The sequence below is a fragment of the Taurulus bubalis genome (genome assembly GCF_910589615.1).
Source record: "Taurulus bubalis genome assembly, chromosome: 3".
Taxonomy (NCBI): Eukaryota; Metazoa; Chordata; class Actinopteri; order Perciformes; family Cottidae; genus Taurulus; species Taurulus bubalis.
Window position 1 is genome coordinate 22,676,373 of NC_136591.1, and position 13,468 is coordinate 22,689,840.

Consider the following 13,468-nt stretch of genomic DNA (forward strand, 5'->3'; position numbering starts at 1 on the left):
GGGGGTCAGGAAGCGAGGAAAGAATGCCAAGCATGTCCATGTTTGTCCAGGGCTGGCTCTCTATTCAGCCCCCAGTGACGTGCTGCGAGGGCCAGCGAGTATAAAGGGAGCCGGGCTCTGCAGTCAGAACTCAGATCAGCTCCTCTACCGAAGCTAACCTCTAGCTTTCACCAAGACAGAAAGAAAGACTTTGACCGGAGCAGCAGAGAAACTCTACGAGACGAACAAGATCAACTTGATCAGAAGCGGTTTCTCAAGCTCAAACCCTGAGACTAAAGGAAGACTTTTTCAACGAGACTTAAGGAAAAACTAGAGTCTATTTCTACAAGGAAGAAAACATGTCTGCCGCAATGAAGAAAATGATTTTGCTGCCTTTCCTGTGCATCATGCTCTCACACATAGTAAGTCAAAAAGAACACTTTGAAAATGACTTCCTGCTTTCAATATATGGGCAATTCTTTGAGTCTTAAACCTACTCGTTGAAGCTCTGTCTGTCTCAATGTGCTGGATGTGTAACTTTAACACACTTTGTGGAGATATTTAACTCAGCATGTGTCTGTGTGTGCTCAGGTTGCCACTCAGGAGTGCAGCAACCAGTGCTCGTGCCCCTCCACTCCCCCTCAGTGCCCCCCAGGAGTGAGCCTGGTGCTGGACGGCTGCGGCTGCTGCAGGGTGTGTGCCAAGCAGATGGGGGAGCTGTGCACTGAGAGAGACCTCTGTGACCCACACAAAGGCCTGGACTGTGACTTCGGAGCCCCCATCAACAGACGCATAGGAGTGTGCACAGGTGAGCCATTAAAACAGTCACAACTTATTTTTTTCCCTGTGATGTCCCACCGCCGATCATTCGCTGTCCTTGAAGTGTGGACCGTACGGTGACCTTTCCATCTTCATTTCCCCCTCACAGCTCGAGATGGAGCCACCTGTGTGTTCGGAGGCATGATGTACAAGAGCGGGGAGACTTTCCAGAGCAGCTGCAAGTACCAGTGTACCTGTCTGGACGGAGCCGTGGGCTGTGTTCCGCTCTGCGCCATGGACGTCAGGCTGCCCAGTCCCGACTGCCCCATGCCGAGACGTGTCAAGGTGCCAGGGAAGTGCTGCGAGGAGTGGGAGTGTGATTCTCCCAGCAGACACAGTTTCCTGGGCTCAGCTCTGGCTGGTGAGTTAGTCTCCTTTTCTTTGAAGCGCATGCGACCGTAGTTTCTTTGTTGGTCTTTACAAAGATAGGAGATAGTAATCAGGATGGTATTTCTAATTCAGTGTTTGCTCTTGTGCTTGCAGCCTACAGAGAGGAGGAGACATATGGCCCAGATCCCTCCATGATGAGGGAGAATTGCCTGGTTCAGACTACTGAATGGAGCGCGTGCTCAAAGACTTGCGGCCTCGGAGTCTCCACCAGGGTCACCAATGATAACCGCGAATGCCGCCTGGAGAAACAGACCCGGTTGTGTATGGTCCGACCATGCGAGTCTCAGCTGGAGCAGAGCATCAGGGTGAGTTTTTGTGAATCTGCACTGCTTTCATGACCTCTACAGATACAGTATTTGCACTGAAACAGCCAAAGAATGCTTAACGAAGTTGTTTTTTTCCTCTTCCTCCTGCAGAAAGGAAAAAAGTGCATCCGTACACCCAGACTGTCCAAGCCCATGAAGTTCGAGATCTCCGGCTGCACCACCACCAAGTCCTACAGGCCAAAGTTCTGCGGCGTCTGCCTGGACGGCCGCTGCTGCACCCCGCACAGAACCACCACCCTGCCCATGGAGTTCAAATGCCCCGACGGACAGATCATGAAGAAGCACATGATGTTCATCAAGTCCTGTGCCTGCCACCACAACTGCCCCGGGGAGAACGACATCTTCGAGTCCATGTATTACAAGAAGATGATGGGAGACATGGCGTGAGCCGCTGAAGGACGACCACAGCTTGTGACTTGAAAACAAACAGAACTCCATCTCATTTTGCAGCTCAGTATATATGTATTTTTTTTTTTTATTGTTTTATTTTCTTATTTTCTCATTGTTAAAGTAGTCAAGACACTTATCTACGTGTCTGTGTGTTTCGTATGGCTGGCACACATCAGCCACATAGACTCAGACAGAGGGTTGCATAGCAGCTCCAAGAGATTCCTGCACTATAACTTCTATTTTTGACAAGCCTGCTGTCAGGTTGCCGCCCTTTCCCCTTGAAATCCCTCTTTACAGACCCGTCCGTATTACTGTATGCATTTTTAAACCTTATCTAAACCTTGACGTCCTCCCTTTACGAGTGTCTAATAACATCCCCCCACCCTCCGGGCCCAGACCAGACCTGGAAACTCTAAGCAGCTGTAGATGTAGCACGCAGACCACAGCAGGCCAGTGTTCCCCTGTGCAAACAGGTCTGAATGTGTCCTTGTGAGTGTGAGCGTGTGTGTGTGTGCGTGTGTGTGTGTGTGTGTGTGTGTGTGTGTGTGTGTGTGTGTGTGTGTGTCTTTTAGCACAGGCCTGAATGCCGGCCTTGTCTCTACCTCTGAGCAGGTCCCCCTGCTCACAGTAGAGGAAAGGTCAGAGTTTCCGCCCAGTATGTGGATGAGAAAGCAAGCAGCGAGCTGAGTTTAAGGTTAGATATGCAACACAGTGGACTTTGCCACGGCACTGAGAAAAAAAAAAGAAAAAAAAAGACATGTTGACTTTTACTGATTCAGGTCAGAAGGAAGAAACCAAGTGGTTTTAGGAACAAAGTGTCTATTTTGGACAAAAATAGAAGAAACGACTGGAAGAATTGTAATTTCATTCCTTTTTTTGATGTTGTTGGTGTGTAAATTATGTATATATTTGTACAGTTTAAGTTAATTTAAAAGCCCAATTTGTTCTGTGCTTCGAAATGTATCGATAGTGTATTTTTTACTATTTTATTGAGAAGTGTGACAAAGATGTTGCATGTTTCACTTTGTAGCTGGAAATAAAATTTTATATTTTTTATACAAACAGGAGTTCTCAGATTTTTCTCTCTTCAATTCTGTTTGGTTCTATAATATCTATTCTTGATTCTATAACATCTATATACTATTACAAACTATTACACATGTGACTAATCTGCATAACTAGGACATCAATAGCTCATGTTAATTTTGAACATTTTACAGAGAAAATATTAATTAGTAATTAACACACATATCACTCTCACAGAGTGCAGGAAATCAACACATTACATTTCATTTAGCTGATGCTTTTATCCAAAGCGACTTACAATAAGTGCAATTCCACCATGAGTACAAACTCAGAACAACAAGAATCAAGAAAGTACAATTTCTTCAATAAAGTTAAACTAGTAAGTGCTATTAGTAAGTGCTACTACGGTGCTACATTCCTTATTCGAGGTGTAGTCGAAAAATATGTGTTTTTAGTTTGCGACAGAAAATGTAGAGACTTTCTGCTGTCCTGATGCCAATGGGGAGCTCATTCCACCATTTAGGAGCAAGGTCAGCGAACAGTCGTGACTTTGTTGAGTGTTTAGCTCGCAGTGACGGAGCTGCAAGCTGATTGGCAGAAGCCGAGCGGAGCGAATGGGCTGGGGTTTGACCATGTCCTGGATGTAGATTGGACCCGATCTGTTCGTAGCACTGTACGCAAGTACCAATGTTTTGAAGCGGATGCGGGCGACCACCGGTAACCAGTGAAGGTCGCGGAGGAGTGGAGTCGTGTGGGTGAATTTCGGGAGGTTAAAGACCAGTCGAGCTGCTGCATTCTGGATGAGCTGCAGAGGTCGGATGGCACTAGCAGGTAGACCTGCCAGGAGGGAGTTACAGTAGTCAAGACGCGAGATGAGCAGAGCCTGGACGAGAACCTGTGCCGCCTTCTGAGTGAGAAGGGGACGTATTCTCCTGATGTTGTACAGCATGAACCTACAGGAATGTGTTCTTGTGGTAATGTTGGCAGTCAGGGAGAATTGACTGTTGAGTGTAACACATAGATTCCTGGCAGTCAGGGTCGGTACCAACAGTGAGTTGTTGAAGGTAATAGTGAGGTCGTGGGTGGGAGAGCCTTTTCCTGGAAGGAAAAGTTGTTCAGTTTTGTCAGGGTTAATTTCCAGGTGGTGTGCGGACATCCACTGAGAGATGTCAGTCAGACAGGCAGAGATTCGTGCTGCTACCTGTGTTTCTGACTGGGGAAACGAGAGGATCAGTTGGGTGTCATCGGCATAGTTATGGTAGGAAAAGCCATGCGAGCGGATGACAGAGCCGAGAGAGTACACATGTCTGAAGTTCATAACACAGGGGGTAAATGGAGGGATGCTTATCTTAAAGCATACAGATTGTTTTATTCCACAGGAGTAACATACACATGATGGTTTGTTCTTCCACTTTCCACTCATATTTATGTAACAAAACCGTAACGCCTTCTTCAATGTGGCTCAGTGGTAGAGCAGGGTCGTCCCTCAATTAGAGGATCGGCGGTTCGATCCCCGGCTCTGCTAGTCCATGAGAATGTGTCCTTGGGCAAGACACTTAATTAACCCCAAAATGGCTCCCTAAGCAATGTTAGTTAGTCCTGATGGGCAGGTGGCACCTTGCATGGTAGCCCCTGTCATCAGTGTATGAATGGGTGAATGATGACATGTAGCGTTAAAGCGCTTTGAGTGGTCGGAAGACTAGAAAAGGGCTGTACAGTCCATTCAAAAAACAAATAAGTTTAAAAACTGTATGAGTTCTTACAGCAAAGAACATGAATAATGCACAGAACTGCTGGCTGTTTATTAAATTGCCCCCTATTGAGTTGTTAGCGGCGCAGAAAGAAGATATTTAAAATGTATTAGGTTACACTTTAAAGCAAAGCATTACTGCTTGGCTTTCGGTAACTTTTACATAAGACCAGATGTAAATAAATGAACCTGGGTACCAAGGAACAAAAAGGAAATCTCTCTGACATAAAAAAAAAAAAGGACTGCGAGGACCGAGTCAGTCTAATGTCGCCACCTAGTGCCCTTTTCATTCTGTTGCCATGGATTTGAGGGAGAAAAAAAATGTTAGCTTGTTTTGGCCCCCACACACATACATCTAAAAAGCAGGACATCTTCAGCCTGAAATTAATCTCTCTGATTCACAGTTGTGATATTAATCAGACAGCATCATGGTTTTCTCCAGAAAGGTCTAAATTGAACATGTCCGTTGCCCAATAGTAAACTACAAAGTCAATCTATTCTTCTTCTTCGCCATTTTTGTCAACTTAAAATTGTACTATCATGGTGTGTTAGATTTCCTGTTTATAATTAATGTGTAATACAAAACCATCGTCCAATAGTTTTGATTCTTAGCAATACTCTGCTTCTAATGCAGAGGACAACTTTTCTCTCACTATTCAAACATTTGAAGACTCACTCTATTTGTATTTATTGGTGCTAGATGGCACATAATGTACATAGACAGAGATCTACTTCACGGTTTCAGTCGTGTCTACAGCAGATATATATATATATATATATATATATATATATATATATATATATATATATATATATATATATATATATATATATTTATATTTATATATATATGTATTACTTGGCTCTTTCTTCTTGATAGTAGATTAATAATGTAAAGCTCATGCCAACACAAAGGGTTCAAATGTTGTTGTCTTGAATATTCTGTAAAAAACAGCATGTGTGTCAGAGTGATGATTCATGTTCTCAGCATCTTCTTCGCTTACAAACACAACCAAGAGCAGACTGTACCTGCAGTGTGAGTCAGAGTCTCTGTACAGTGAGAAACCAGGTTGAATAAAAAATACACAGGATCTGAATATGTTACGGTACGGTATTGAGTGAATATATTGTGAAAGTGAGCCAAAACCCATCAATTGTTCCAGTTAAACAATACATTAAGATAACTACACAGGTGTAAATTAGTTAGTACGCTAAGTTTATTGCATTAATCGTCTTATGCAAATATTCATTCGATTTAAGATGCATTAAAATTATCTACCAAAACATTACCAGTTCAACTATTCAATTTATTGGTTTCCTTACATGAATGAATTACAGTTCATTAATCTGCTAAAAATGTCCACTTATTGCCTTGGCTAGATTTGAGTCGACTGTATCTATAATAAGTAAGTGTCTACGTCTTCTTCTACTGCTTCCCCATAAGTAAGCAAGCATCCCAGAAAGAGCCTTGTACATGTACACATGCCGTTACTGCACAACCTCACCTTGTTGGTGTGTGTGTGTGTGTGTGTGCGTGTGTGTGTGTGTGTGTGTGTGTGTGTGTGTGTGTGTGTGTGTGTGCCTCAACCATTCACATAGATCAATATGTTAAAAAAAGAAATTGAAAAGCAGGCCAGATGCATTTGCATTTGCAGAAAGAGAGAGAGAGAAAGAGAGAGAAAAAAAAGAAAAGAAGAGAGAAAGAGAGAGAGAGAGAGAGAGAGAGAGAGACAGAGAGAGAGAGAGAGAGAGAGAGAAAAAAAATTAAGGAAAACCAGATGTCAACCTTCACTGACTGGAGGTTTTCCTTTACTGGGCCTTATTGTGTGTTCTGAATATCATATGCATGAGTTTGAATGCACTGAACTTGTGCATTTGCTTTTTTTTAGTATGCGTGTCTATAGCAGCAATGTGCCTCTACTGTATTCTAATCTATGTGAGAGACAGGATGTCACAAGGGAGGCTGCAGCAGCGGGCATCCTCAGGAAAAATAGCAAAAGATAAAATCTTGTCAAAACGCTTTAAGTGTGGGTACCAGGCAGCTGGTAAGGCGGAGGAGGCAGAGGAGGTTGCAGTGTCCACTTTGTTCCTTTCCTTTGTTTTACCGATCCCTCTCTGTCTCAGCCTCGCCGCATCTCATGAAGCTTCTGGGCAACGTTTTCAAGCTCGGACTCAATGGCTGCCAGGCTTTCAATCTCTGGCTCCTGCAGATATAATGAGAGGAGAAGTGGAGAAAATATACTGAGAGTGCAAATATATATGAACAAGAATTATCTAGCTAAAAATATCTTGACACAATCACCTTCCATGCATTGATGTTTTGGCTGTTAGCAAGACATCCGACACTGTTACATCCAAGATGTTACAGTTGTGTGGCCATTAAGGCCATCACAGCCTAAAAAACTTCTTATGAGCAGCAGCAGCAGCAGCAGCAGCAGCAGCAGCAGCAGCAGCAGCAGCGCCATTTTCTATCTTTATGGGATTCAGGCTGCAGGAAGGATTCTGCTATATTATTTTTTTCAAAGTAAAAACACAGAAGCCTATTCAGTGTTTGGGGTGAGTGAACCTGACAACAATTAAGAGTTAGCGTTGTTATGTAGAAAATAACACAATACACAGAGTCATTATTTAAAGGAATATAGTTTAACAACTTGGAGAAACACATTCATTTGCTTTCTTGACGAGAGTTACGGGACAGGATTGATACCACGCTCAGTTAAAAGTGGTATCAATCTTCTCATCTATCTTGCAGGAAGAAAGCAAACTAACTTTTTATTCTCAGCTGCTGCACAAAGTCACAACACTTGTTCTGAAGGTAACGTGATGGACTGCCCACCTCTGACTTCCGGCTGGCGCTGCCCTCTTCCTCCGACCCCCTCCTCTCCTCCGGTCTCCCCCTGGCGATCATCTGCAGCTCCTTCTCCTCTGGACTCCTCTGCTTGTGTTTTTTCTTCTTCTCATCCTCCTCTTCCTCCGTGACCTCTTTCGAGTGATGCCGCACTTCCTGCTCCGCCTCCTTTCCGGCTGCTTTCTTCTTCATCGCCAACGATTTTTCCCTCTTGGTCCATCGCTTATGGCTCTCCTTGCTCTCTTTCTTCATCTCTCCTTCATCCTCCTCTTCCTCCTGTTCCACCTCTGGTTTAGGGCTGTGTGAGGAATATCCAGAGCTCTTGTCTTTCTCCTCCTCATCTTCTTCGACAGACTTCTTTTCTTTTGACTTGTTTCTTGCTGCATGTCTCTTTTCACCAGATTCAGCACCTGTGATTGTGGAAAACAAAGAATGAAGAAGGAGATATTTTTGTTTTCTTACTAATACACCTACCAAGCCAGAAACTCTGACATTAGCAAGATTCCACTTCTTGTAATTAAATATGTCTTGCCAGCTGGCAGCTTTGCTCCCAGTACTGCTAACTGTGCTTTATGGGAACTAACAGCATGACAGAAGCCATCAGATGACTTGGCAAAGGATTCCTTTTATAAAATAGGTATTTCATAGTTTTCTTTTGCCATTTTAGCACAAAGAAAAAATATTTATCTTAAAAAAAGCAAAATCTTGATTGCAGTCTTTATCTCAAGATAGCTGTAATCATGCACGCCAGCTCATTTGAATTCTGGGACACGGAGACATTTAATCATTTCTGTTGGTGTGCTGTCAGTATGCCAGCTGGGCTGTCGGGGGGCTGATTTCATCATGTTGATGGAAGCACTTCCATCAATCAGCCAGTCCTGTGGCGGCAGGGGGTTTCATCTTTACAGCAGTGCACTCACCATAGCTTAAGATTCTGCTATCTGCCTTTTATCAACTTCATCATATATTTTAATTAGCTTGGATGTCATTTACTAAGCACTTACGACATCAAGCTGTAATTCTTTACATGCAAGTTTTCCTGGTATTGAATTGGTTTATATCTCTTTTTGTTTTCCCTTTTTGTGTGTTTTAATTGTAACGAAGTAAAAAAGAAAGAATATATCTACTGGCCTTTCTTATCCTTGATCATGTTTTCCTCCCCTGAAGCAACTCTCTTCTCTTCATAATCTTCTTCTTCGTCTTCCTCCCTTGGTTCATCCACAGATGCAGACGCGTGGCTTCCTGGACCCTCCTCCTTTTCCCCCTTCTCTTCCACAACGTCACGGTCATCTCGTGACACTCCAGCTCCCACGCCGTCTTCCTTTTCTTCCTCTCTGTCTCTCCTTCCCGGCCTCCTCTTCTGGGACAGGATGGATCGTTCACCTGGGCCTCCTAAAGCTTCCAACATGGATCGATCTGAAAGCCAGGAGGGTTAGGAATTTAATTTACTACAGGACATTGATTTCCCTGTGATGTTAAAAGAAGCTTTTTGTCAGAGTTTTTGTCAGATATTACGTAACAGTAATACAATTGTTCATTATTTGCTGCTTACATGTGTCTGCCTTTGTAACTTTCTCACCAAAGCCTCGTAGGAACGCTTTTGCAAGTTTAAAACTCAACAGAGAGGTGGTACTTATATTAGAACTGAACTAATAAGCTGATTATTAAATTAATTGAGATAGTTTTAAGTATCTTTTCATTCACAAATGCCAAATATGTGACGGTTCCAGCCTCTCAAATATAAATATTTGTTACTATTCTTTGTTTTGTCTCATTATAAATTAAATATTGTTCAGATAAAAACAACTTGAAGACCTCATCTTGGGCTGCACTGAATATTTAATCGATTAATATTTCAATTATTTTCTCGGTTAATCAACCATCAATCAATTGAAATCACTGTTAGTTGCACCTGAACTAATAAAAGCAGGTAAAGCTATCTGAGTGGCCTTCATTAGCATACCAAGTGAAATATGTTATAATTAGTAAAAATGTATGTAAATGTATAATAATGTTATATAATTGTATTGCAAGTACTGTTATAAAACAATATACTAAGGTAAATAACGCACACAGATTCAGTCCATGTAAATTGTTGAACAACATTTCCTCAAACTTTTAAACCTTTTGGCTCAAATGTTTGTGACATTGATACAAATTTGTTTCAGTACTTTGTCTAATAGAGCAGCTGATACATCATTTATGGAAATCATCCTTGATTTGATACATATAGTAGGCCAGTATGGGTGAAACTGCACTTATCGTTAAATATACATTTCTGAATATACTTAAGCATACTCAAATTCATTTTTACTTACATACTGCACTGTTACTTTATAAAACAAAATGCATTACACACACATTATTTTTAGTGCATTCTTCATGTTTATCCTGTAATATTGTATGTAAATTGTATCCCTTAACTCCTGTAATATCATTGCATTAGTTTATCAGAAGCCCTGAAATCTAGCTGTCAAAGAAGATACAGAGGATCAAGGTGTGGACTTAATGAATCACTGAACTGGTTCTTGCTTTGCTACTCGCCCACTCTCAAAGAATGAAAGCGACGGAATGTTGTTGAACTGTGATGAGAAATAGACAGCAGAACAAAGTAGAAAAGTATGAACCTGAGCTTCTGGAGAAACTCACCAGCGACATCGTCTGCAGCCTGAGGTGTTTGTGTGGGGGGTTCATGCGTCCCGGCATCTCTCTGCTGCTGAGCTCTTTCCTGATGGCCTGCACCCAAAATGAGTCAGTCAAGCTTTTCACACACACACACACACACACACACACACACACACACACACACACACGCACACACGCACACACACACACACACACACACACACACACACAAGTGCGACTCACCTTGAACAGCGATGTCCTGCAGCAGCTTCAGAAAGTTATGATGGCGAAGGACAGAAACCAGCCTGTCATCTGCACATCAAACAGATGTCAAAATGAAGCAAATTAGTGGTAAAATGTCTCAAGAAAGAAAGAAAGAAAGAAAGAAAAGAACAGACGACGGGCGCAGACAGAGGGTAAAACACAGGTGTATGTCTTCCCCTTCACTTTTTTTAAAGGACTCAGCAAAATGCTTCAGTGGTTCGTCAGAGTTAATAGCCCTGAAATTTACTGCTTTCAAAGCAAAAGCACAATTAATCATTTGGCCCACAGAGACTCCCCCAGCAGTGAGTTGCAACAGTGAGTTGCAGCAGCAGTGAGCACCGGGCTTTCTGCTGAGCCACAAGCGACGCCGCATACTGTACGCAGCAAGCACAAAAGAGACAACTATACTGTCCTGTGCTCTGATATCAGTCTGCAGTCTTTCTTTCCTTGACTTTGACTCCTCTGTTCTCTCCCTCTCAACATCCCTCTGGCGGTGTACGGTTTCTCTCTCTCAGTAACAAACGCTCGGTGAGTGCTCCGATTGATTTTATTTATTTTTTTACAACAAGCTGGTAATACTCGAGCACGGAATAAAGACTATTCAGTTACACAGCCGGAGACCTCACTGCATAAAACAGAGCAGCTTTTCTTTTCTTTTTTACTCGTCAGCCATCGCATCAACCTACTAATCGTATGACGTGAGCGTCATGCTCTCGATAAAAGAGGAGAATGCGTATTGGTTCTCCTAGAAAGGCGGCGTTCCTCCAGTGATGCCTGATTACATAGTTTCCACGATGATGATGATGATGATGATGATGTCAAAGTAAAGATGAACATTTTTAGATCCAGTATCAAGAAGCCTTCACTAAATGCCAAAATCCTTGTAGGTTGCATACTTTTGGAAAAGATTGCATAGTATTGATAAATTAATCATCTTTATAATACACCCAAAATATGCCACAAAAAAAGTGTATCACCGAAACCTGAAACACTGGTCTGAAACATTAGGGAACTCGCTCAGCATCTTATTTAAGGACATTAAAGGGACAGTTCAGATTGTTTTGAGGTGGCGTTTTACAAGGTGCTTATTCTTCCAGTTCTCGACCTTCGTTAAAGGTTAATAAGTTACATTTAAAGGTTTATTGATAATATGGAGAAAGGTGGCGAAACTTTTTTTGATGATGCACATTATTTTCAGATTTAAGTTACTGAGTAACTTCTTGGTCATAAGCAGCATCTACATCAATCAGGCCTGACAGCTTAAGATCCTGTCATTAACAGTTATACTCAAAATCACGTTAACACAATACAACTGGTATTCCAATAGAAAATACTCCGAGACTGAATTGTGTGTGTGGTCCTTCGGGTGGGCTCACCTGTCCTCAATGTGACCAAACACTCCTGACTCACAGGCATGGGGTGGGGCCTCGAGAGCACATCGGCCAGCGCCTCCACGATGCATTTCATCACCTGCAGACACACAAAGTGCACAAAAATTACTCATATTTCCCTGGATCGTCAAGTAATGTTGTCATAATGTAATAGTTTTAATTGTCCACGTTGATGAATCAGTCGTATTTTGTACTGTAGTGTAAACTAGGATGCTACTACTATCAGAATAAATGAATGAAGTTCTGGTAAAAAAAAATAATGATAAAAATGTCCTAGACCTAGGCTGTATGGAAATAAATCTACACATAATTAAAACGTCTCTGCTTCTCAGATGACAGATCAAAAGTCATTTCAACTCCCATTGAGCTTTCAGTGTCAAGCCAATCCCACGTCTGTCTGTCTGTCTGTCTGTCTGTCTCTCTCTCTCTCTCTCTCTCTCTCTCTCTCTCTCTCTCTCTCTCTCTCTCTCTCTCTCTCTCTCCAAGCAGAAGGACGAGTCACACTGTAACGAAGAAGCATTTAGTTTACATACAATAGCAGCAGGTTACTGTGTCCTACTTCTACAATAATACTACTAATAATACAACGGCAGTGCACATGGTGCTTATAATGACAACAGCTTTACCTTTACGTCCTCATTCTCCAGCTGACTGGGAGTCACTGGCAATGACAGAACTGCAAGAAAAGCAAGAAAAGATGCATCATCCTATATCATTATCGTTTGGTTTTTGTCCCTCCTATAATCCCCGAAGATGCAATTGTTATTCTCCCCGTCACCAAAACACCGACAGGGGACTACATGTGCCAAAAGGTGCAGGTGAATTCACTCCATCTTCCGCCGCAATTAAAGGTGTGTGTGTGTGTGTGTGTGTGTGTGTGTGTGTGTGTGTGTGTGTGTGTGTGTGTGTGTGTGTGTGTGTGTGTGTGTGTGTGTGTGTGTCGCTGTCCTTGGTGCTGAAGCCAGGCAGTCGCATCTCTAATGCAGGTTTCTTCTCAACAAAATGTACCCATGACGTGGTCACTTAACTTCAACGAGCATTTTCCTTACCGCAGTTCGACAGTAGTGTCAACACGACGAGTCCTCTCGCGATCATGTTTGGAAACAATGCGCCTCAATAAAGCTCTCCAGCAAATAGAAATATCGCGAAGCTTAATATCAGAAGGTGTTATGGCATCGCTTTAAAGACAGTCGGTCATCCTGAACTAAACTTAGTCGCCTTTCGATATTTCTGGAGAGCTAGATGTCTTGCAGCAGCATCGGTGACCCGGCAGCCTGCGTCCTCTCCGGTCTCTCTGCCGCCACCGAGCCGCAACAGCGCCGGCTTTTATAGGAAGATGAGGAGAGAGGAAGTGACATCATCCCGGGGCCGATTGTTACTCTTGCACCTGATCATACCTCGATGGTTGTCAGGGCGTGTACACCATTTGTATAAGTGGGGTAAAAACCTTTAATCTGATCAAACAAGTGTCTGATTTTGAATACAGATGCACAGCTTTCTCGGTCTCCAATATGCTGCGTTCCCGTCCAGGACAAAGCTCCACCATCATACTGTACTTGCTGATCAATGTCTCTTTCTTGACTGGATGTGTTGCTAGGTGACGGTTTATTGAAAATGATTGCCATCATGGCTGTTATTGTGCCTACTGTGGTCTGGTCAT

The 13,468-nt window shown here is 42.7% G+C and overlaps 2 protein-coding genes across 2 annotated transcripts; one reads left to right on the plus strand and one right to left on the minus strand.

Moving 5' to 3' along the window:
- The first annotated feature begins 251 nt into the window (after window positions 1-251).
- ccn2a (cellular communication network factor 2a) lies at window positions 252-2,971 on the plus strand. Its single transcript, XM_079216057.1, has 5 exons — window positions 252-401; window positions 571-787; window positions 908-1,159; window positions 1,282-1,493; window positions 1,605-2,971. Exons 1-5 carry the CDS (start codon window positions 339-341, stop codon window positions 1,899-1,901), a joined length of 1,041 nt encoding a protein of 346 aa, XP_079072183.1. The 5' UTR covers window positions 252-338; the 3' UTR covers window positions 1,902-2,971.
- A 3,443-nt stretch (window positions 2,972-6,414) lies between these two features.
- LOC306734247 (uncharacterized protein) lies at window positions 6,415-12,903 on the minus strand (the record flags this gene model as incomplete). The annotated part of the gene is made up of 8 exons (XM_079215593.1): window positions 6,415-6,884; window positions 7,517-7,938; window positions 8,660-8,944; window positions 10,178-10,264; window positions 10,397-10,465; window positions 11,794-11,887; window positions 12,435-12,484; window positions 12,858-12,903. 8 exons carry the CDS (start codon window positions 12,901-12,903, stop codon window positions 6,801-6,803), a joined length of 1,137 nt encoding a protein of 378 aa, XP_079071719.1. The 3' UTR covers window positions 6,415-6,800.
- Between the last annotated feature and the right edge of the window lie 565 nt (window positions 12,904-13,468).